Source organism: Limanda limanda, chromosome 1 (genome assembly GCF_963576545.1).
Source record: "Limanda limanda chromosome 1, fLimLim1.1, whole genome shotgun sequence".
Taxonomy (NCBI): domain Eukaryota; kingdom Metazoa; phylum Chordata; class Actinopteri; order Pleuronectiformes; family Pleuronectidae; genus Limanda; species Limanda limanda.
The window spans coordinates 24,205,826-24,231,548 of NC_083636.1; the positions used below are offsets into that span (position 1 = coordinate 24,205,826).

At 40.3% G+C, this 25,723-nt stretch overlaps 2 protein-coding genes across 3 annotated transcripts; one reads left to right on the top strand and one right to left on the bottom strand.

Annotated features, from left to right (window-relative positions):
• Positions 1–4,944: 4,944 nt before the first annotated feature.
• LOC133007149 (G protein-coupled receptor kinase 5-like) lies at positions 4,945–15,090 on the top strand. Its single transcript, XM_061075714.1, has 16 exons — positions 4,945–4,996; positions 5,912–6,001; positions 6,103–6,215; positions 7,068–7,145; positions 7,353–7,450; positions 7,540–7,632; positions 7,917–7,980; positions 8,714–8,854; positions 10,494–10,684; positions 10,773–10,810; positions 11,403–11,492; positions 13,204–13,412; positions 13,528–13,665; positions 14,560–14,697; positions 14,782–14,913; positions 15,001–15,090. Exons 1-16 carry the CDS (start codon positions 4,945–4,947, stop codon positions 15,088–15,090), a joined length of 1,755 nt encoding a protein of 584 aa, XP_060931697.1.
• Positions 15,091–16,751: 1,661 nt separating this feature from the next.
• ash2l (ash2 like, histone lysine methyltransferase complex subunit) lies at positions 16,752–25,723 on the bottom strand. Of its 2 annotated transcripts, XM_061070302.1 has the most exons (17): positions 25,665–25,723; positions 24,947–25,013; positions 24,659–24,804; positions 24,467–24,555; positions 24,281–24,375; positions 23,696–23,791; positions 23,306–23,401; positions 23,108–23,183; positions 22,074–22,091; positions 20,887–20,986; positions 19,953–20,170; positions 19,399–19,566; positions 18,465–18,658; positions 18,289–18,381; positions 18,107–18,205; positions 17,966–18,025; positions 16,752–17,368 (listed from the first exon to the last, which is right to left on the bottom strand). In XM_061070302.1, the coding sequence occupies exons 1-17, from the start codon at positions 25,721–25,723 to the stop codon at positions 17,261–17,263; spliced, it is 1,782 nt and encodes a 593-aa protein (XP_060926285.1). In that variant the 3' UTR covers positions 16,752–17,260. The 2 variants fall into 2 exon arrangements, with proteins under 2 accessions (XP_060926285.1, XP_060926294.1); XM_061070311.1 differs by lacking the exon at positions 22,074–22,091 and having other exon boundaries at positions 25,665–25,715.

Consider the following 25,723-nt stretch of genomic DNA (forward strand, 5'->3'; position numbering starts at 1 on the left):
TCTTTTCGGAAATGTGAACTGACATATCTCCTGCAGGTGCTGCTGTGCTTGTTCCAGAGAATAATGGTACACATGGGAATAAATGGAAACATTCACATTCAACAACTATTTAAAAAAACATTTTTAGTTATACATTATGTGTTATATTCTACTTAACTCTGGAAAGTCTTTCATCAGTGGCTCAACCCCTGTACTCGGCCATGGTTTAGATCAGTTGAGTCTAGTTCTCAGCCTCCACACCTTGCTTCAGACTATTTCAACCACACATGGTCCAGTCAACTCACCTTTGCTCTTGTTAGAGTTAATGTGTGTTTCAAAGTGCTATCAGCCTTGTCATTAGATTTACAATAGATAAGCGCCATATAACAGGCAATGCGAGAATTATTGAGATATCATGTTCACAGGAATTGGACGGAGAGATGGGCAGACAACCCAAAATCATAATGCTTCCAGCCACTGGCTGTCGCTGACGTGGAGGCATAATAAAACATTTGGAGACAAGCAAACGTAAAGCAGATGACAAACTGCAATGGTGTTATGTTTCCACTAGGTGGGAGAATCTACCTATTTTTTTTAGGGGGGGTGTGTGTTTGTAACTGTTTGTAACTGTTGTAACAGTAATATACGAATGAATGATTGTGAATGAGTGTATTTTTATGTGAGGGTCATGGAACAACAATGGAAACAATTGGACCTACAATGTTAAAAATATTAGTAGAATGTATGTTTTACAGCAAAATGTAAAATAGAATATTATTGTAATAGATACATTAAACTCTGCTTAACCAAGAAATAATACACCACTTTGAAATTTACAGTTACAATATGCAGAAAACACACATTTTTAGTGGGAAAACTCCAACCTTTGTTAAATTAATGGGAAAATACATCTCAGTCAACGTCTGCTTCAAATTAATCAGATGACTTTTGCCCTCAAGCACATGAGGCAGGTGCAGACTTGGCCACGGATGAATGTGATATGGATATGTCCAAAAATTTCAGTGATCTTTTTCTTAGAAACATCAGTTTTTCTACTTGAAATTGCAAATTTCTATTACTTGCTTTGACCATAGATAACATGGTTGAGGAGATGCAAAACATCCATGAGTTGGCTCAGGGATATAGTTTGAGAAAACTTACTTCAGTGTTAAAAAAAAAGACATTGTTATCAAATGAAGACATCACCAACGTTTCTGAGTCTGTCAGGGGATCTGATCTGATGGGTCATACAGGGCCAATGAGGACGGCATACTAACGTGACCAGTCTTAAAAAACTATGTGGAGCCTAAGAAAATGTTTTAGGGAGAGATGAGAACAGAATTTTTTTTAATAAAGAAAAAGGCATGGTTCACTAACTCCACTCTCAATCCATTCACTCAACAGTTCAAATACTTCGCCACTGATAATTCGATAAAGCCAAGAGAGGCCAGCCCTCAGTATAGGTGACAGAGTGAGGGATACATTAGATGATGTGTGGCAGCTGAGAGATATTGTGCACATGATTAGTGCTCAAAAAATCTCAGGGTCTCAAGTTACAAACCTTGATGTTCTTATTCAAGAATATCCAGAAAAGCTCTATTCCCAGAAATTAACCTGAAACGAGAGCTACTTGCGCCATTACCCAGCACAGACTCTGAAATGTGATCCCTTGATCAGACTGTGGACAATGCGCTCTGAAAGTAAGCAAAGTTATCTCAAGAGATGTGCAAGGAAATTCAAGAATTTCAAGAACCTCTGCTTTACTGTCTGTGAAAGGCACCAAATGGCTTATCTATCAGCAGGATCATTTGGCCACTGTCTTGCAAGTTAAAGGTGGTTCTCCATTTTACCCAGTGCTGTACATTCAAGCCATTCAAGATGCAGTCACACCATTTGGCTCCACTGAGACCAGCACAAAGGTCACAGCAGAAATGTTGTACATGGGGACATCACACAATAAAAAGTACAATTCCTTTTCACAGGGAACATAGACTCTGTAGAGTTTGGTGAACTACTGCATACTTTGATAACAAATGATACTGTTCATTTTCTGGTGTCAAAGCACGTAGCAGAATTCTTTCCCCGGTACCATCTTCAGACAGTTCGAAAAGACAATGAAAAGATGCAGTATCCATTGCCACCCTATATGAAGGATGGATACCAAATGGTTTTAGCATGAATCAGAAATGGATCAGAAACGGAGAAAAATGTTTCATCTGTTTTCAAAAAGTGTTCATGTATAGTCTAACCCTTCCAACCAATACTAATAACCATACAGCACTCAGGTTCAGTATTCTAAGGAGCATGAGACGTGGTTCCATCCCAAAACTTTTATTTCAAATCACGATTTAAGTCATTAAAAGAGCCATCACGCCATTCACACATAGGAAGGGGGGAAGAGTGGTCCAGGGCTGGGGCTTACCAGTGGAGAGGCAGACTAGTAAAGGAGGAGTGGTATCCCAAGGAGAGTCACCCCGATCACACGTGCACTCACGTCCTCACACAGACACACACACAGGGGACATAACAAAGGGAACAGGAAATAATAAATACCCACAAATTAAGCAGACACATATAATCCAAACCAAAACAAAAAGGCGACAAACCCCACTCATATGCACACTGTTAAAAGGCTTGCACTTAACCCAGTAAAGGACTCTGACGTGATGCTTTAATGAGCCAAGGCAAAACAGACAAAGTATCTCAACGTAATAGCAGAACGAAATGTAAAGTACAACAAAGACAACAGGTCGAGGCAAAGCAACCGAGGCAAAGCAGCAGCGTGATGAGAAACCGACTCAGATTTCCAGCTGCACCGTCACTGAAAAACACCTTGAGGATCACTTCTGGTGAGGGGGGATGCACTTTTAAACTCCTCCAATCTGCAATAACTCCACTAAACCAGCACCGTGGCATATTTGCACTTCTTTTTCTTTTTTTCTTCAGGTATATATATATAAATATATTTATATATATTTTTTTTTTTTCTATTTTAAAATTGTTATATTCTATTTTATACTTTTTTATTCAAATTTTTTTCAATTTTTTTTTTTTTGTTGTAATACTTTGAGCATTGCTAGAAGAGAGCCTGTGACTCAAGCATTTCATTGCCAGCGACTGCTTTATGTTGTTGTTGTATTTTTGATAATAAACTCTTGAATCTTGAACGGTCCGTGTATGGAGTGTGTCGTCAACAACCTTTCTGTCCACCTGTGTGACTGCCAGACTGTTCATGAACGTGATGTCACAGTAGTGCGTCAAAGGAATTTCTTCAAATTTAACCAGGTCACAAGCTTGGAGGAATGTTTGTGCGGCAGTAGACCATGCCACGGGGCTCTCCCACACACACCCAGAGACTAGGGTGTTGCTTTTCAGCATACTTTAAATGAAAACATAAATTCAAAAGCCAAACTCAAAGTTCCTGCACTTTGCAGCTCAGTCTCTGTGTCTCTGAGTCTGTCCAAGTGTTCTCCAGTCTCTCCGAGTGTTCTCCAGTCTCCGAGTGTTCTCCCAAGGCAGATCAGTCGCTGCCTTTTAAACATGAGGATCAGTCAACTAACAGCTCTCCCCTGGGCTGACTGATCCTCTGTGGAGCCCCCTCACTCACATACTGATTCGATTTTGGTGGTCAAAGCTCAATATGTAGCTTACTCACATGTGCACAAATGTACACTAATGTTTTTGGCCATAACTCGAGAAAGAAATAATTATGGTGCTAATTATGACTGATCATAACACAACATACCACATTACCATATTCTGTAGACCTGTATGACTGCAAGGTTTGTGTGTGTCTGTGTGTTGTCAATAAAAGGTCACTGACACAGCAGGTACTGAAAAACAGAGCTAGCTCCCATGTGTTGTGACAGCAGAGTGACTGTGATCTTACATCCACTGAAATCTACTCAGTTCATCTTTGTGTCAAACTGAACATTTACACCAAATCTAACAAACCTAACCCAAACTTCCCTGACTTCTTCACAAAGCCAAAAGCTGGTTCTGTGAGGCCACGTTAACCTTAACCTTTGACCAAAAGGTTTGTGCCAAATGTAAGGAAATTTCCTCAAGAACATATTGCATTCACCTGAAAGGCACAGACCAGCTGAGGACATAATGCTGCCACCAATGAAATGGTCTGTAATTATATCGCTCTTCCTAGTATTGGGGCTCTTTACAGTAGAATAGAGCCTTTAACCCATTCACACACACATTCATAGAGTGCGTCTCAGTGCAGCACTTTCTCTTTCATTCATCACTCACATGCTGCTGGAACAGCCACCAGGAACAATCAATGTCTTGCCCAAGGACACTTTGGCACACGTAAAGGCACAGACTGAGATTGAACTGCCAACTCTCTGCTCAGTGGAAGATGAGGGAGTTTTTTTTCTCTCCACAGTTGCCAAACTGTTTGCTCTTGTGGGAACTGTAGAGTTTATCTATAACTTTGCAAGATCTCAACCTTACTATGCTATGTGCCTTGAGATAATGCATGTTATGATTTAGGGCTATACAAATAAAATTGAATTGAATTGACGTGAATTGGACAACCGCAAAAAAATTGTATCAAATAAGAAAATGGTGAAAAATGCTCACACATTTTCCAAAATCATGATCAGGGCAAATCGGCCTAAGTATCTCCCCCCTTCTCAGTAACATATAAACCTTTTAATTTATTTATTATTTAACACCGATGAAAAGCGTTCTGCAGTGTTTGTCCCGCCTCCATAACATGGGAGCGTCCTTTCGTTATTTCACTGTTGAGCAAAAAAAGTGCATACACCTGCTTCTCCATTCATTAGTGAGTCACAGGGACTGCAGGTAGCAGCTAAATGACACACCTCATCACTCCAACTCAACCAACAGGACTGCTGCTATTTACAGACAGTGCATGAAGACTGGATTGTGCTGCTGTCTTGGGACAAATAGACAAGGACAACTTAACTCAAAACAGACACACACTCCTCCATGGAGATTGAAAGCATGGTGGCAAACAGTGCTCTTATCAAAGCCAGGGAAGGTAAGAGTTCATTTAAAAAACCTTAAAAACCTTAATAATTTATCAGAAACTATTCGAAAGTTCAGTATCTCAGCTCAGACGTCATGTGATAGAGTGTTAAAGGATGACAACTGCTCAGTGTCATCACATAATCTTTGTCAGGAGCCCAGAGGTCAATGCTTCCTTTGTAGTTGTGTTTTGGTCAGGTGATCTGAGGACAGTCAGCCAACAAGGTGCTGAATGATGAGGGATGATGAAACTGATCACAACTGCTGACTTCTAGGTCTCTGTTATGAATCCATGCAAATGTTGGTGTCATTTTTTACCACAGCATTTTTTTTTTTTTTTACATTTGTAGTTTCTGTCCCTGTTTATCTTCTGTGAACACTGCACGTCCTGTGGGGTTTCCTGAACAAAAACCAAGTCGAAAGCAGCACAGTCAAACCCTGTAGGAGAAAAATCTCAGTCTTCATTAAAAGAGAAATGTTAAACCGTGCCGATACCTTTGACTTGCAAATGTAGATGCAATCTTCCAGTGGTATCTTTGAGGCCATCTAAAGATGGAAGTAAGTTGCAGAGTAATGCGGTCCCACAGGCTTTGCTTACCTGTTCCCAGAGCTATTAATAGCTCATTCACTGTAGTTGAACCGGCTATTGTTTGAAACCTGAAGGGCCGGGCGCACGCATGTACGTGTGCATGTTTCTGAAACATTACAGATGTCAGTCTGAGTTATTGTTCATTACTTAGGTCATTTCTTTTTTACAATATCACAACATATTTTCACATTCGCTGTCTGTCTGCCTGTGTGTGTCTGTCTGTGTGTATCTGTGTGTCTGTCTGTGTCTGTCTCTGTGTGTGTGTCTGTCTGTGTGTATCTGTGTGTGTGTCTGTGTGTGTGTGTGTATGTATGTGTCTGTCTCTGTGTCTGCTTGCAGGTGGAAGGAGTAAAGGCAGAAGCTGGAAATGGAGAGAGATGCTTCGCTTTCCTCACATAAGTCAGTGTGTGGACCTGGCCATGAGCATTGGTATGTGCACCAATGCATTTCTGTTTGTTTTGTTCTTCTGTTATCATCACATGATCAGTTTTGTTGCGTGATTACTCCACACGTTTAATTTTCTCCGACAGAACGAGACTATCACAGTCTATGTGTGAACCAGCCTATTGGCAAGAAACTTTTCCAGCTCTTCTGTCGGAGTCGTCCTGATGTGCAGAACTACATGTCCCTCCTGGATGCACTGGTACATTTTCAACTATGGCAACTTTCGTGGCAAAACGTATTTATAGGATTTGTATTATAGGAAATACAGAGAAACCGAGATCTAATCCGAGCACATTTTAGAACACAATTACTTGCAATTACAAAAAGCCAAAATACACCAAACCAAAAAAAATCTACACTCCCTTTACGTTATTAACCAGAAATGGCGACAAGGCTTTGAAACAAATGTAAGGCAACAGAAGTCCAGAAAAGGTGAGGAAAGCCTTTTAGTTGAAAGGGTTCTCAGTGAAATACAATATGCGCAGGGATTGATTTTTTTCTAACGTGGCCACGCACCAGTAAACTGCATTACTGGAATACTGAGCGGGGAGGAAGTAGTATAAGGAAACATTTGATTAAATAATTTGCAGCGAGCATAAAGGAGGCTGTCACGTAAGGCTTAAACTGGTGTTTACTGGAGAGACTGGTTCACAAGACAACAAGAGTTACAATTTACAATGTGACTCACAAATGTTTTAATTTGATACTGCATTGGAAAATTGTGTTCTAAATTAAATTCAAAAGAGAACATGGGTCTGAGACTTGCCTTCATCTGTGAATTTCAGAATCTGTATTCAAATAAATATCTACAAAAAGAAGTGGGCAACATTTGGATGAAGCATCAAAATGATAATATTTTGCAGGAAAAAGTTACATAAAGGACGTGTTTTGTTGAGATAAGCTCCATGAAAAGATATGTTGAGTTCTGAAGTCGTTACATTTGAAGCAGGCTGTCTGATGTTAGTCAAGCGTGTGATGTGATAAGTTTGTGCTGTGTATACAGACTCTGTTTCCCTAAATCTTTATCTTCTTCTTCTTTGTCACTTTTTAGGACATCTTTGACACAAAGTCGGACGATGAGAGAAGAGAGTTTGGCATCAGCATCATTCAGAGATTCCTCACGAGTCAGGTGTGACAACGGCATGACGTCACGCGTCTTTACTAGATATATATGTTTATGAACATGGTTTATCTCCAGAATAACTAACTAAAGTATAAATTAAAATCAAATTCAAATTTGAATTAGCTGGATATTAACACAACAAAGTATCATTAAAATTGCCACTCATTTTCCAAAGTACCAATACTATTAACTGGGTCTTCCTTGTCCTTTCAGTCGTATCAGTGTGTACCCACACTGCTGAGCCATGAACAGAGAAGCATCCAGAGACTGGAGCTGGATCCCTGTAGGGACATCTTCCATGACTGCAGGGAGTGAGTCCACTCACACTCCCTGTGCTGTTGTGTATACGTGCCTGTGATTTTTAGGGTATAATAACTTAACTCTCTATTTCATGGATCAGAGACCTACACAAACACCTGAGTGGAGAGGCCTTCAAACTATACCAGGAGAGCATGTTCTTTGACCGTTTTCTGCAGTGGAAGATGTTGGAGAGGTCAGTGTGTGTGTGTGTGTGTGTGTGTGTGTGTGTGTGTGTGTGTGTGTGTGTGTGTGTGTGTGTGTGTGTGTGTGTGTGTGATTGTGTGTGTGTGTATGTGTGTTCACCCGCCAGAGGAAGCATGACACAGAACATCCTGTGTGTGGTTGTGCATGTGGCTGGTTCATCCGCTTGCACTTGATGAACTCCACTGTAATTACTGTTGATTCTCTGTAGCATTTAGCTCACACATCTTCTTCAGACTCTGTGTGAATGAAGACAAGCTGTCCTTTTTCTTTAAGGGAGCCCATCAGCAAGCATAAATTCAGACAGTACAGACTTCTGGGGAAAGGCGGGTTTGGAGAGGTAAGTCACAGTCACATCACTTTAAGTATAACATCACTCTCTGTTATGGATTTCAGGGTCTGTTCACCCCAATCAAAAAACATGCTCTCATTTAAATCTGGTGGCATCTACAAACTAAGAGAGCTTATGCTTTATCTGTCCCTAATTTGAAATGTCTGCTTTTGAAAAAAACTATGATAAAAATGATCAACTTTACTTATACTTTATGTTAATCAGAAGGCCACAATCAAACAGTCATGGACTCCTCAGATTTAACAGACTACAGTTATTAACTGTTCAGAAAGACAGCTCAAAGAATATATAAATTGAGGTAAAATCAAGAAAGTCTCTCAGATAAAATGTTGTTTTAACAAGGAACTGAGAAGTTACAGTCAGCTGACCTGATAGCTTGCCTTCAAACACACCAACCTGTCACCCTGTACCAGAACCCCTGTTAATCTACACAGTGACTTTCAATTAAGTCCAAAAAATTTGGAATTTTGTATTAGGGGATGTTATTTTCATCACAGTTCACAGACCCATGCAGCAGCGCTGTCTTCTCTTAATGTGAGAAAATCAATAAATTTCTGCATTACGTTCTGAGTCCGTGTGCACTTGGTGACTCTGGAGGAACTTTGTCAAGTCTGAGAAAATCGTTTTATTTCCCCCAAACTTTCAACAGCTTCCATTTTTCATTCCCAACATCATTTTCTCAGCAGATTTGACCCTGTTAGAGTCTCTGTTTCCTCTCCAGGTGTGGGCTTGTCAGGTGCGATCCACAGGAATGATGTACGCCTGCAAGAAGCTGGAGAAGACCCATGTGAAGAAGCGGCGAGGGGAGGCCATGGCTCTCAATGAGAAACGGATACTTGAAGGATTGGTCAGTCGATTTGTGGTGAGATTACTACACTTGTGTTCTGGCTGTTGGATCCGTTCCCCTGTTGCCTGCTTGCTTTTTATGTGATATACACTAAGCTTTCAAACCCACATTTGGAAGGATGAGTCTGATTCTAAAGTACTGGAAGGTCAAGGCCAATTTCTTTGATTCTGTAGTAAACTTAAGAGATTTGTGTTTAAGATCGATTGATGAATACAAGATAATACTACAGTATTGGAACAAATGTGGACCCTCAATTTTTACCTAGGAGCCATAGGGGTGCTGTTTTTGGCCCTGTCAGTTGGCTTGTTTGTTTGTCAGCAGTATAACACAAAAACTACAGATAATGACATGTATTCTTTCACTTTTCTTTCACTTACATTTCTTGGTCACAGTGTGTACTCTACTGTGTGTGCCACTCTAGAAAAAGTAAGGGATCAGGTACAGATAATCTTTAAATAACATAAAATAAAATATAAATATTAAATATTTGGTTGCTTTCAAGAACTGCCTTAAGCCTGCCTCCTACTGACATCACCAATGTGCTGCATGCTTCATTAGTGATGCCTTATCTGCAGCCCCTTCAGTTCCTGTTTGTTTGGCGGGCGTTCTCCCGTCAGTCTCCTCTTCAGGAAGTGAGCTGCTGCTCTGATTGGTTAAATGTCTGGGATTCTTTACCCACACTCCCATCACTCTGGTAGAGCTTCATCTAGGTCTCAAGAGGAGCTTCACAGGTGAATCTCAAGAGTAAAACTAAGAGTAGACGCTCACAGGTGAATCTCAAGAGTAAAACTAGGAGTCGACGCTCAGAGCTAATTAATGTTGGAACATTCAATTTAAAAGACAACGCCTAGGCAACAAGTAGGACCTGTCAGTCATGTGTACCTATGTTTCCGCTTATTAAAAAAAAGGGAGGGTTCAAACTATAAAAACTATTTCAAAACCAGAGAATAAAAGCTTTTGCCTTTGTCTCCTCACCCCTGGACTTATATACATGCACCAGTCGATCCTCAGTTTCTTTACATTTTAACTGTTGCAGAACGCTGCTGCTTGCATTTTAACCAAAACCAAGCATATGGCTCATAGCTCTCCAATTCTTAGCTCACTGCATTGACTGTAAATTAAATGAATGATTGATTTTGAGATTTCTTTGATAACTTTTAAAGGTCTGGCCCCGAGTAATATTACAGGAGTGCTATTAGTGTGCTTGAAATGCCACGTAATGCGTTATAATGAACTGCTTTTGCTAACAACAGAGAGCTGGCTAACATAAACATTGTTCCTGTGCAACTGGAACGCTATCCACTCGGGTTGTTCAGGTGTGTGATGTCATTCCGAGGGCCAAGCTCTGAGCTGTGATGGAACACAAAGTAATCCAGTCTTGCTAGTAGTTCCAGTGAGTAGGCTTCTGCCACGAGGACATCGACTCTCTAGAATTCCTTGTTGAAGAGATTAGACTTGCCAGCACTTTACCTGTTTTGAAATCATTGCATTAATCATATTTTTATAGGAACATGTACATAATGCATTTTGTAAAGAGCATTGTTTACATAAGTGCTGTACAAATTCAGTTTATGTAATAATGTTCTGTGATTAATATTATTATTTAAATATATTATTATATATATTATTACACTTTCTCTCGGCCTCTGTTAAGGTGAACCTGGCTTATGCTTATGAGACCAAGCACGCCCTCTGTATGGTTCTGACCATGATGAGCGGTGGGGACTTGAGGTATCACATTTATAACATCGGAGTTCCCGGCCTGGAGAGAGACAGAGTATGTTTCTACGCTGCAGAAGTCTGCTGTGGTTTGATGCACCTTCATCAGAAGTCCATATTATACAGGTCAGTGTATTTCCACATTGGCACTGCTTAATGCCACATGTTGTGTTCAGGAGGTTACTGAGTAGTAATGTTGCATCTGGTGTTACAGAGATATGAAACCAGAAAACATTCTGCTGGATGACAACGGTAAGTACAGCCACAGTAAACACCCTTTGTTTGTTCTGGACTGTAACTCAATGACTAATGCTCAATCATGACCTTGCTACAGATCCCATTCCAAGCTGTGCAGGTGGAACATGATGACATGTTTCAGAGCACCTTCTGCTGGGGCTATTTTTAACTATAATCCGACTCAATTACGAGATTGATAATAGTTCAAGTTCGACCAGAAAATCACTCGGCCAATCAGATTCAAGGTGCAGCTACCAAGGAGGAAGCAGTGGATGGTATTTTGACAAGAGTACAAACTGAAGAAGGTTGGGGAAGGGAAAGCCAGAGGGAATCAGGTGTGGTGTCTATTTTAAGAGACCTCAGCACCTGTGGAACCACCTTTCTATGAGATGCCTTAGTGTTTACACATTCACGAAAGTCAGAGCCCTGAACAGAGAGTTTGTATTCATGCTAAGAACCAGCACACACACCCCCGCCTCACATCACAGTGTAGCTGGAGGGGAGGGATGCAGCAATTGACAGGGTGAAAAGGGAAAGTACGTCACAACACTAAGAATCTCAACCACGAAACCAGCTCAGTGGATTCTTTTGTACTTGTTCCATGAAGGACACATCCGCATCTCTGACCTGGGCCTGGCTGTGAGGCTCTCCGAGGGGAGTCTGGTGCGAGGAAGAGTGGGCACGCTGGGCTACATGGGTACGTATGAAACTTGCAATGTTGAAGTCCACCCTAAGTCCCATTAGGACCCTTAGTCTGGAGGTTTCCATCTGAGTAAAAGAGCTCAGAGGCTGATTTCACTGAACAAGAGCCAGGATAGAAGCTGTGTTAGACTGCCATGTTCACTATGAACAAAAAACAAACTCCAGAATTAATTTTTCATCTCCAGCAATCACAGTGAAATGTTTGTAATAATTGAGCAGTCAGTCTAAAGCATTCAGAAAACTGACTCTGTATAGTTGATGAACGAGGAATGATCAATTAAAATGTGTAAAAAAAGCTGATTAGACTAATGAAACTAGAAAGAGATGAAACAGATTTGTCCCATTTCCATCATGTTTTCCACCGTTGGTTTTGAATGGTGTTCTTTTAACTACCTCATCTTGTTGTGTCCTCTTCTACTGCATTTGGTTTAATGGCACCATCTGCGTCTTATCTTCAACTCCTAACATTCACAAAATACCAATGTGGGATAGAAACACAAATCTTGCGGGAGGCGGGTGTTCCTATAAATAGAAGGTCGGCGGTTTAATCCCAATCTTCTCGTTTTCCCATGCCGCAGTGTCATTGGGCAAGATGCTGAACCCTAAATTGCCCCTGGCGACTGTGCTGTTCTCTTCGCTGCCCTAGATGAACTGTATAACCAAGTGTGTAAATGGGAAAACGGCAAAAAAACTGCAGTGTAAAGCGCTTGGAGTAGCTTGTACTAGAAAAGCTTTACATAATAATTGCACAATTTACCAAATTAATGATCATTTTCTTTTTACAATTTTTTGGTAAATAATGCCTGTAGAATTATTTGTATTACATTAATTTACATTTGGAGGGAAACCACCTGGTCATGATGTATTCATTTCCTCTGACCTTGTTAAAACCAAATATGTATAAAACTATTTAACAATTATTGTAACTGTTGCACATAGGATGAAGGTGACAAAACATGGCAATGAGCCTAAAACATTGTCATTACACCTGATGATGAAATATTTTATCTTCGAGGCTTCCTGCACTCTTCACGAACAAATACGCAATGACTGTGTATGCTACAAAATAATTAACCGATAATGAAATGCATGTTATCCACATGATGTTTAAACTCACTATTAAAACTCTCTGGAACAGTCTTGTGCAAAAATATAAGTTTTGGGCAGTTTTGGGTAGAGCTGCGAGAAAAGGAATGACTAGATAAATAGAGCATCCGTTTTATTTAACATTATTTTACTGCTGTTTATTTTCTAAAAGGTTTTACAGTATCAAAATGATGAAGCAAGTGCAGTTCGTATTGTGCGTTCAGAGCAGCAGTTTGACTCAGTTTGGGGACGGTGCAAACAGAAAGCTGAACAGAAGGAATTAATGGTGACAGTCTGTTTCTTCTGAAGACTTAGTTTTCAAAGGAATTTAGTTGTCTATTCTTTACAGTTTCAACTTCAGCATTCAAATTCTTCTTCCTGCAGTTATACTAGTAACATATTAACAAATAACAAATAACAGTCCGGTAAGAAGGTAAACTAAAGATTAACAGATTTAGTGACTGGGATTTATTTTTAAGGTCTAATGGTGAACAAGGCTGGTGTGATGGAAACCTGCAGACTATATAGACTGAAAATACACCTCCTGCAAGTTCAAGTGTGCAACTGACAGGCTGGCTGCAGCAGAGCAGACAGTTTATGAATCTGAATAATGTTTTCAGCTCCCGAGGTGATCGGCCATGATCATTATGGGATGAGTGCAGACTGGTGGGGCCTCGGCTGTCTGATTTATGAAATGACCTCCGGGCTGCCGCCGTTCAGAGCCCGAGGAGAGAATCTAGGTACCTCAGAGATGGAGCGACGGATTCAGACGCAACAGGAGGAATATAATGTCAAGTTCGGCAGGGAGGTGAAAGAATTCTGCTCATCGGTGGGTGCTCAGAAATCCTCAGAGCTGCTCAACTGACAGCTTTCACAGCTCAAAACTCAATCAAGTGCAAATACAACTTTCTTTAAGCTTTAAAACTAACCCTCTTGTGCTGTAGCTGCTGACCAAGGACCCAAGGCAGAGGTTGGGCTGCCAGGGGTCAAAGGGAGAGGAAGTCCGGTCACATTCTTTCTTCCAAAATATCAACTTCCGGATGCTGGAGGCGGGACTCGTCCAGCCTCCGTTTACACCTGATGTAGGTGTACCCCAACCCTGATTGGTTTAGACACGAGTCATATTCACATGGGCAGTGACAGGCGAAGCATTCAGATACATTATGCAACAATAACAACAACACAGTGCAAATTATAAGCAGCATTTCTATTCAAATGCACTTTTGATTGTAATAAAACTCAATTCGATTTGGTACCACTTTCTAGCAAACCACTCTTTTAGGGGAATGAATAACACTTCGCCTTTGTGGTTAATAATTGTCTAATAATTGTTTCAGACGTTTCTTAAATTGAGATGCTTATTAATAGTAAATACTAATTACAATAATAACACAGAAACTTTATACAAGGTTTTGGAATTCCCATAGGAATTACATCTAAACCCTGAATCTTATTTGATTGAGAGTTAATAACTAATTAAATTATTATTATAAATTCCTAGTCCCTCATAAAGATATAAATACTTTTGCTGGTTTAGATCCACCAACATTATTCACTTTTTCTTATAAGTTCTTTAATTCTGGCATCAAAGACCAGAAAAAGGAGGACCCCAGTTTGACTTCCTGTCAGTCGGACCATATGCCATGTGTGTCTCCCCTACTCTGTTCATAACCCTAATCCTCAACCTTTTCAACGCTCAAAAAAGTCTTGAAGGACAAAAAACCTATTTATATATTTTTCTTCTTTTTGTACATATCTTTTATCTGTTTGAGGTGGTCCTAACCCAAAATGTATAATGGGCTTTTTAATCCATAATAATCGTAGTTGAAGTTCAAAATGAATTCAAATCTATACAAAACAATCAGTGATTATGGCTCTGAATTTGTAGATTAGGTTTAGATGAGCTTTAATACATGTGGGTGTAGGTTTGCTGTGAATAAAACGTTTACAACAGTTATTGTTTTTTACTCCTCCAGCCCAGACAGGTGTACTGCAGTGATGTGCAGGACATTGAAGAGTTTTCTACAGTGAAGGGAGTCAGTCTGGACCGAGTAGACGATGACTTCTACGCCAAGTTCAACACAGGCAGCATTCCTATAACCTGGCAAAATGAGGTGTGCTCATTTCCCACACACATCGTATTATCAAACTTTTCTTTTGTTTGAATCAGAGTTAATATCTATCTCTCGTCCCTGTAGATAATAGAGACAGGATGTTTTAAGGAGCTGAATGTTTTTGGCGCAGTTGGAACCCGAAGCCTGGACCTGGAGTGGTCCCAGGCCCCTGACAGCCCCAAACGCAGCCTGCTGAACCGAATCTTCCGCAGACACGTAAGAAGTCAGCGCACTGCTCATCAAACTGTGTGTGTACAGTTGTTTGTGAAAGTGGAACATTTCTCTCCCTCTCTCCTCCGACAGCATATTTCGGACTCGTCAGACGAAAGCAAACAGAGCTTGGTGCCAGAGGAAACCTACCTGAAGTCAGGACTTCTCAGCACCGCCCTCTGAGGACCGTCACAGCAGAAACTACTGGAAAAGATATTGACAACCAGCATCCGTCACTGTAGCAGCAAAGGACCATGGGAGATGTCCTCTTCTTCCCTTTAAATCCAAGCATCGCCCCCCCCCCCCTTTTTAGAGCTAGATTAGCTCTAGTTTATAGCTGCACACACTTGCACCCACTCATTTCCATCCATTTGGAAAAACATCGTACATCAATTCCTTTTTGTTGAGTACTTGAATTTTGACACAAATGGAATATAAAGCAATGTCTTAACATTGTATCCAGTTTTTTCCCAGCAATATGAGCCATAAAAGATCTTTGTTGCGGTCACTTCCCTGCCAGGGTTTCATCCAAGTAGAATGGATAAACAAGAAAAACATATTCAACCAACAAGAGATTTTTTCTCTGGGTCAAAAGTAAAGAGATTTTTAAAACAAGTGTGACAAATATACTGGTTCCATATTCCCTTCTGGTTCCACATGTAAATATTTACAAATGTTCTTTGTCTTGTAGGATAGTAAACTTAAAATCTTTTAGTTTTGATTTGTTGGAAGGACAACTCAATTCACATTTGACATTTGACATTCAGAGAGGCTATCTTGGACTTGTGATGGGCATTTTAAAAATGTGTGATATTTTATAAAACAATTAATCGAGAAATTTCTAAAATACTTGTTCATTTGAAAGGTGCACAAGACATTTTACATATCCCATATTTAGCATTTATAAGCAGCACAATAACTCTTAATACGTGAGTACCAACAAGACGAATGTAGTTGAGTAGCGATGGGTTTAACGACAAATTGAAATTAAGATTTGAGGGAGGATCCAAGCGTCTACACTGTGATACTGGTTTGTCGAGTGTGGTTAAATAACATTGGCTGGCTAGCTCCAACAGCTTTCTTTCCTTGTAGGTTAACGTCCACATACCTGAGCTTAATGGGATAACACATAACTCTAGTCGAGCAGTTATATGCCAGTTTATCCTGTTTTGATATAGAAACTAAAAATTATTTTGTATTCGACGGTTATTTCCCATTTATCCTTTTAATCGTCTTAAGTCAAAATTACTTTCCGTTTCTATATCAAAACACTGATAACCCATACTGGTTTCATCACAAGTCATCTGTCCCACTTTCCACATTGGCGGTTTACAATGGTGCATTAGTTGGGCTGATGCCCATCGGAGCTGCAGCCCCACCTAGTGACAGGCAGTTGTGTAACATCTTATATTTAACAGTTAACCAGCAATGTAGAAGAATCACATAGTATTTCCTTTATCAACTGGTTGGGGGAGAAATGTTCTAAAATCATGTTGCTGATAGTTCCCACACATCTTTTGCTGTAAGCAGATATAAGTGTTTATTTACTTATTTGTAAATAACTTAAACTCCCAATACACGCACCTGTCATCAGATGCTAGTATATGAACAGATAAGAGATGATGAAATAGAAAAATATAATTGTATGAATTATTGTCTTCATAGAAACTGTTAAGTACTGTACATTCATTGATGCACTCAAATGTCTTTTTTTACATTAAATTCTATAACTTTTATATAGTACACATGAATTCTTGTGGCTTTCGATGTAAATGTCAGGAAGCACTGCTTTAATGTCAAATGCATCTTTCTTTGAAATTTCAGATCTCATGAGTTCAACTGTGTCCTTGTAATATTTTTTTTTATTTAACTCAGAGTATAAAACAGTAAGTAACTGACATACATTGCAATACAAATAAAATTTGCAAAAAGACAGATCATACTTAAGACTGCAGAATCAACTCTTGTCTAGTGAATGACTGTGGGAAATGTTGAAGTGGTTCTATTCAGCCGCAGCTATACGCAGAACATTAGAGGTGGAACATGATACTCAACATGTGTGTTGTAACTGGCCCCCAGTTCGGTCTCTAACAAGGATTTCAAAATGTACATATATTTCTAAGCAGAGCCTCAAAGATAATCCCATTTTGTTGTTGTTGTTGGCTGATGGCACGCTCGATGACATATAGAAGTCCATCAAAAGCTGCGAGGAATCACTTTAAGACAAATTCATTAATTTTTTACTCTATGGACCAACAGCTCACAACATTGTGTGGCGCTTTTATTTCTACGGCCTGAAGGAGGAGCAATGTTTTGTTTCATGAGGAGGGGGTGTACTGAATTCAAGCCGGATTCATCCTTCCCACGGAGGACTGCGTCGGCCGTCCACATCGGTCTCCACGTGGTACAGCATGTCAGACAGTGTGTGCTCGATCACAGCTCCCCAGCCCATGTCACTCATCTGAGAGAAAGACAACAACTTCTGATTATGATTGATCGTGCAATAGGTCAGTAAGGTAACTTTGAATGTAAAGTGATGCTAACACCATCAAGCTGCTTTCAGACATGCACTGAACTCTGCAGACTATCTCCGCCTAGCCCCCTAATATAAAGTGTGTCGAAAGTCAGGAGAATCCGATATGAGAACACAGTGGGGTATACATTGCTGGATTCACCTCGAGTGCTCTGAAAGGTGACTATAAATAAAATGTATTATTATTATTATAAACTTTGCAGAGAACGTGTTGTGCGTGTGTGAAAAGCGAAGTCCAGGTAAAGTCCAGACCAAATTCCCCAGACTTTCCCGGCAGGTTATGTCTAAAAACAGTTTTAGTAAGACGTCCACCTTCCACCAACAGTGATCCAAACATATAAATCCCTGCTGCTATTACTTTTCAGCATTGCTTACTTGTTTGTAGTATTTTCTGCAACTACGCGGACAACTAAAGAGGCTATTCTTGTTTACATGAACACTCAACATATTAAAATTAAAAGATATTAGATTGGACATAGCCCGAGGTTTGTATAGTCATCTACACAGAGGAAGTGATGGTCTCACCGGTTGATACTTGATGTCCTTTGGCGGATATTTGAAATGTGGCCCAAAATTTACTGAAACCTGAAAAGAGACAGAGGTGAACTTTAACTGGCTAGAAAATGAAGAGGGCACAGATTTCATGAGCGCGTCTCGTGTACCGACCGTGCAGCTTTTGTAGAGCGAGATGGCGGGGAAGTAGATGCCTTCAAACAGGTTTTCAAAGGCAACACCTTGACTCACTCCATTTTTAAAGAACACCATCTGAAAAACAGGATCCACAAGTTCAAAGCAGCCAATACTGCCAGCTTTTTTTACCTCATTTTATTTTGGAGGAGTTTTCTGACCCTGCTAGGAATCGTTGACTTGAGACTTTTCTCTGCTTTGTCCACGTAGTCCTTCTCCTCAAAGTACAGGTAGCTCTTGAACTTGATTAGCGCCTGTAATCAGAACGGAGTAAGAAAAGGTGTCAGACTGACAGCCTGTAAACAGTTATTAGCTCTCATTATTTCTCAGTTGTTACCTTGTCCTTGTATGTATCTGGCAGAGCCTTGGCTGTCTCTGTGCCATCGGGCAGTTCTATGAAGAAGCCCAGTGTGTCTCCTTGACCGTATCCTGAGGAATAATGCTTCCCAATGGACTGATGAAACCGCGTGCCCTTCTTACTGCGCCACGAGTAGCTGAACTTGTCATAACCCAGAGGTGCCTGCAGGTTACCTGTAAAATACAAGAAAATAATTCACTATACTATTTCAAATAACATCAGAACAAGCCTACGTTGACTTCAGCCATTTGTATCATTTAGAATAAATAAAATACGTTTCAAAGTCAGGTACCATTTGCTAGAAGGCATTTACACCAAGCACCATGTAAAACAATGTTTGGAGTGAAAACAGATTTCTGAAAAATGTGACTCCCTCTAATGAAGGCACATTATATCACATGACTATTGTTATATATTAGGCAGCAATGCCTCATATATAACTTTGGGTCCACAATATTTCTAGTCCGTCTATTTAAATTTAAAATATGGGTCCATAGCAACACTAAAACAGTCTTTTGGTTAATGTGATTCCACTGCAGCTCACAGAAAAAAGCAAGAGGTCATTCTAGAGTAAACGAGGACTGAGGATTTTGTTTCCCATCATTTACACTGAAGGTTCATCAGATCTTCTAATAAACAGTAAGAACATGAATTATTACATCTGGTATATTCTGTTTAAGTTTTCCTTTGGTCAGGTCCCCTGACTATTATTTTAGGAAGAATGTAAAGAAACAGAAACTTACTCTTTGAGGGTTTGCTTCACTGTGGTATAATCAGTTGAGAAATTAAGACTTTAAACGACTTGTTAGAAATTGGACCTTAAATGTTGGGACTTCCACTCTGTCTGTCTCAACCAGAGCGCAAAAGACAAAGAGGTTAAAGAGGTACGTGTGAGGATAGAGCAAATACTGACCGAGCGGTTGAGACCAGCCAAGCCTAGCCGCGGTCTCTGTGGGCATGTCATCAACAGAAACCTCAAAGAACCAGGAGCCTTTCCGTACGCCGTGCGATGCTCGCACCATGGAGTAGCCCTTCTCCCCAGTCACTGTCAGACGGTCATCAGAGATCTTCAACTGAGGCGCTGCAACATGAACATGAGGAGTTTCGTACACATCAGATAAAATGGATTCTGCAGCACAGCTTAGTTACAAAATAGTTAGCCTTTTGATTCACTGAAATAAAATCTAAATCTGCTCTGAAACAGGGCATCTGTATGCTTTCTGATATTTTACAAATAGCACAATTCTCCAATTTCTGTTGTTTAGTGGGAACTGCACAGCAATACAATGACTTTGGAAGTCGTGTAATGTGAACTTGGCTTTACATAAATCATTTTGCTGGCTTTTAATGACGTTTTTTTAATGAAATGTGTAACATGATAAAGCAATGGGCCTAAACAACTTATGGATAAGATATCATCTAAAAATTTAGTTGCGCCGCTTTGCTATAAATGAGACTTCGAAGTACCTCTGTCATGTAAGGCCAGCAGCACCCTTTCATAGAGACAGGCCCTGTACAGATCACCAGGTATGGGTTTGCCAGCCCAGCAGTCCAGCTCAAGCTTCTCTGGGTCGGGAGCATGAGGGTCGGGTTCTGCCAGGATGTAACGGTATCCGTCTTTATTGAAGGGGTGTTCCAGTGGGTAACCATGAGGCGGCAGGCGCTGGGCCGAGAACAGAGGATCACTGTGATGAGAGAAAAAGAGAATTACAAGTTTATTTAAACTCTTCATTCATTTGGAAAACATTGTTTCCCTTGTGGAACAGTCTTGTTTTTTGTCTTTTTTTTTGTGCTGGACTAAAACTACATTGTTTGAAAGTCTCCTGACTTGATCTGAACACACAGTATCTTAGGACCCTCATATCATTGCAACAGATATTTTTCATTGTGTAGCAGGTCAGCACACAAAAACAAACTTTCAGCACAAGATTCCAGTTTAAAATATTGTAACAGGCTTGTGAAAAAATATGAGGGTTTGTGGTATCAGGTTACAGGATCACTGGAAATACTGAGTACTTTTATTTATTTATTTTCTGTTTTATTATGTACTGTTTTTGTTCTTATATATCTCATTCCTCTGTGAAGGCTTGCAAATCTTAAGCTGCTTTTCATAGTGAACATGTGGGCGTGTTGATCACATTTACAACATGTGATGGATGCAAAACTGAAAAAATTCAAATGTCTCAGGCTTAAAAAGAGAAGCCACACATGAAGGAGTTGTCAACTTGTAAAGACAACAAGATTAAAGAGCCTTTGGTAGTTAGCCAAAGAAGAGGTTTGCTTCACAAACAAAAGGAATTTATGCATTCAAAGATCCTGGACAAGTACAACAGATCATTTGTGGATATCCCCAACGTGCATGTGTGTGTTCGTGTCAGTGTTGACGGACAGATCTCATTACCTGCGGGTTCTCTTGGTTGCCCCGGCAGCTGTGCCCTCCTGTTGCTGCTGCTGTTTACGTTTAGCTCCTCTTCCTTTTCCTGGACCAGGGGCCAAAGCACCTTCAAAAACAAACCACAGATTACACTGCTGAACAGAAAGAGCTGGACCAACACAAATACACCAACTTACACAGTGAAAGCAGATTATTAGGCGTTTGGTATACACAGGGAAATAGCAGGCACGAAAGGCAGGAATTAGTTTGCATGGCGTCTTCCAAACACTATCAGCCTCTTAGGATCCCTCTTCAATTCAAACCTGCTAGACTGTTATGTCAGTGAGTAAAACCACAGCCACATCCTTCCAAGAATTACACTTGTTATATGGAAAAGTAAATATAGTGTAGAAGAAGAGTCTAAAACTGTGTGTTCCCTCTTACAAATGATCATCTACCCAGTAACAAAGACCTCAAAACAAAGCACAAGCTAGTTCAGACACTCCACTTTTTTACAAGAAATGTCTTTGGTAATTACAAGTCCATTTGTCCTCATTTGAGTCAGTGCATTAACGTCACATGAAGTCATTGTATCATTCTTACCACCAACAAACATCTTAACATTGAAGTGTCAGGAATAATTTTTCTTTTAAAACATGTATTTAGGGTCTAAAACCTAATTTTGGATCTTACATGTAATGAAGTCCAATGACCTTTTAGTAAAATTATGTACATTTGAAACATTTGAAAAACCAACAGGAGAAATAAGAGGATGAGGCTAATCAGCATTGGATGAAAGCCAACAGCACAAATAAAAAATGGCACTCTGCTCTCACGTGTGTCGTGGTGTGGAAGGCAGAGTGCCATTTCAGTGAGGAGTTGTCTTTTAGGGATTTCAGGGCTCATTAACAGCAACCCGGAAGAGACGAGAAAGGTATGTTCACCGATCAAAAGAGGGGGGTGGGGGGCGGCAAAGCTTTTGGGAGGGAGGCACCGAACAGACGCAGAGAGCAGACAGGGAGGTTACAACTGAACATGGATGAAGTTGCCCACAAGATGCTTGTTGAGGATCAGTTTAGGTCGAGTTTGGTTGAATTGACGGGGAAAGAGCAAACTCAAGTCTGATTGAAACCTCAGGGCCAACTTCTATCCGGAGGGTTACAAGACAAAAAACACACTGAGCAGCTCCAGATGCCAAAGTACCACATAGTCACCTGAGAAAGCAGATCCACCTGGAACACAACACACAGAGTCACCATGGTCATCACATGTAACACTCTCTTGGGCTACATCCACCCTGAAACCTTTTCAGCTTTAAAACTGCATTTTAAAACCCCCACTCCATCCAAATGATAACGTGTGAAAAGATATGTCCATTCACAAACACTGGTCAAGTGCGTGCTGGTGTGAAAAGGAAGCAGAGAGTGTAATCTGAAGTTGGTTGCTTACTTACAGAAAATACTATGAAAAAACAATGGTGAAAAGTAAGAGCAGGTTTTTTGTTTATTGAACCAAAAACGAGGTAGATATGTAAGTGATAGGAAGTGTGGTACTTCCAAACATCTTAATTTCTGCCCGTTCAGAGTAAAATGCAGACCTTGAGTTTTCACTCTAAAACAGAGCCAACAGTATTTCTGAAGTTCTCCCTTTTAGGTGCTTGAACCTTCCGGAGTAGTGTGGATGTCAGGCGTAAGAATAGCAACAGTGATGCATTCTAAGTCTGAAACATAGTAGTGTGGATGCAGACTTACTCTCAATTTGGGGGATTTATACTGGCTATTGTATTATATTGTGAGGGTGCTTCCACACCTAACTTGTTTGGTTTAGTTCTAACAAGGTTTGCAGTCTGTGTATATTTAGGGCAGCTAAAAGACAAAACCAGACATGAGATGTCCTGAAAAGACAGATTTTGGTCAGCTTCCAAGTCGACCTCAACAGAGAGCAGGTGCTTTGTTCAGGTCCCTCAAAAAATGAAAAGGAGTCATATTACAGGGAAAAAAACACCTCTTTTTGGTTCTGTTTGTCATGATATATGATAATGTCCGCTTATAGTCTTAGCCTGTGTTATCTCGACCTGACGCAAAAGCAACACAGAATAACCCTTTGGTCCACATAATGGAAGAACAGGTGTGGAAGCGCCTTTAACTGTTCTTCCATTTGGCCTTTTTTGAAACAGAATGGGAAACAGGGCTACAAGTAGAAATTACCCTCTTTTCCGAGATTAGATGTTATTGTGTCACATTCTTACCATTGAGTCCACCAGCCGTAGGAGCAGCAGTGGCCTGTTTCTGTGTGTCATATGAGGGTCCAATGGTTCCCAGGTCCTATAGAATATTAACAGAAGCTAGTGTTATACATTAGATCTGGATACAAAATCCTTTGGTTTCTACAGCCCACTTCCCAACATAGTGCTTTATACAGTATATCGCAGCTGAGTGGTAAATACCTGGTCCAACAAGCCGAATTTTGGGTACTCCTCCTCTGGGTCTTTACTGCCGGGGTCAGGGTGCTCCTTCACTAGAAAGACATCTCGCTCTTTGCTCTAGAAAATAAACAAAAGTATCAATACTGAACTATAACAGTATTCATGCCATGTTGTTTTTAGTCCTTTTGGGAATGTCCTCTAACACTTAAAGGACATAACATAAATGACTCAAAGGTTGGAAACTGCTAAACCACTAAAGCAAGGCCACATGCAAGAAAGTGTGAGACCACAACAGTTCTCCTAACTGGCTCCTCTGCCATAATCTGATTTTTACATGAAGGTTTAGAAGCAGCATCTCTAAATTATCTGTGTGCTGGATTGTGTTTCCCAGACTATACACCACAACATTACCATTGTTTTCACTATGTTGTTGGGCCAGGTGAGCTTCCCTGGTCTCTGACGGGTTGTCATGCACTCCCAGTACTTGTCAATGAATGGTATGATATCCTGCAACAAAGAATTACAAGAAACACAGACAAATATTTCCATGAATGAAAAGTAGTCACGGTGTAAACGACAACAAGTGTTCGACACAATTCTACTTTCTTGCTCTTTCTCTGGATGAACATAAAGTGAAGAGCAGCGATGAGAGGGTGAGTTCAACCTCAGTATCTGTGCAGATCTTTGTATTTCATGAAACGGCACCATATATTGTGTATGGTGTTTGTGTGTGTGTATACATACATAAATAATTAATGAACTTAAGTTATTACAAGGATATAAATCAATAATATCATTGTATAGAAACAGAACTACCTGAATTTGCCGGTGGTTAGCAAGGTTGCCAGTTCATTTACTATCAGTTCAACTTCATGTTGATATCCTTATTAAGTGTGCTTTAAAGCCAAGTTTATCTAAAAAGCTGTTTATTACATCTTGTCCAACTTGGGCATCACATCTGCAACTGCACATTCGCTGAAAATGTATTACTCTCACCTTGTCTTTGGGGAACATGGTCTTTGGATGCTCGTCTTGTGATCTGGATCTCCATGTGAGGTTTGCCAGGGCTGTGAGACACATCTCTTTCAGGTCTGAACACAAAAAGCAACATCAGCTTATAAGTGATTGAAAACACTATGGATGGTAACAGTAATTGTAGGTCCTAACACACAAAACACCTACTTGCTTGTTTCCTCAGGAAGTATGTGTTACCACTGTGATGGCACACGTTGCAGTGAAACACATAATTAGTCATAAAGGGAAGACAGGTCCTGTAGAGGAGGGAATGAGCGAATTATTAAAACTGTCAGGGTGAAAGCACAACAGCAGATGTTTCATTGAGCATTAACTGAATAACAGATTTACTATACATACGCGGTGTCGATGGCAAATGTGTCTGCAGTGAACCACTTCATACACAAGGCACACTGCAGCTCCACCTCCCCCAGCTGCCTCCCACTCTCCTCATCTCCTGATCCAGTCAGAGCATCAGCTGCCTCAGAGCCTTCCCCGGCCGCCTCCTGTGTAGAACACAACAACAGAGTATTTGTATTAAAGACATGAAGTATACGTCACATTTGAACAGTCAGAAAACCAATACACAACACACACGACACAAAATCTCAAAAAGAGTCATAAAATAATAATATCTTGGGATGTTACCAGTCCCTCTTTGCCGTTTGAAGATTCAGTATCCATGCTGATGGGTAGTTCCCCAAAAGCAGCATCCCTGGAAGTCAGCAGAAAGATTCATCACATAACTAGACATTTATCAAAATACCTACAAAAGCTAAATTCGTTTCAACTAGTTAAATAAGTCCTCGAAGGTTTTTTCTAGTCTTAAAGAATAAAGTGCAATACATCCCGAGGCATCAGGCTTCCAGCCAGAAAGGACAATGGACGTACAATATCAAACTACATTAATATCAACAGGATTCCAAGTTGCTTTTTTTATTTCCCCCTTTTAATAACGTGGAAGTTCAAACATTATTTCGGCACATGTCTAATGTCAACTTGTCTTCCCTTGTTGATTAAAACTGACATTATTCAAAGGGAATCTGTCCTGAGGGGTTTTATCTTATTATCGGAGACCCGCTATCCTCACATCCGAAGACAACCGACAGACTATGTAACATTGAAATGTAATATTTTAAGATAGGTGTTTTATCTCCATTAAGAACTAAGAGATCATCTGTAACATTGAATGGTTCCGCCGTTGAGTCTGTGCTTCGCTAACGTTAGCTAGCTAGCCTGTCTGCTACTAGCAGCTTGTATGGCTAAAAACGCAAAAGCCTTTCTGCGGTTTGACGTCTCACAAATAGTCGATGTCAAGTCCTACTCATCATTGCCGGTAAAACACTTGTGCAGGAATCAGACTTACCCTTCTCCACTCTCCGGCTCGATTGTAGCAGAGTTACCCGCCTCAACCTCAGACGCCAT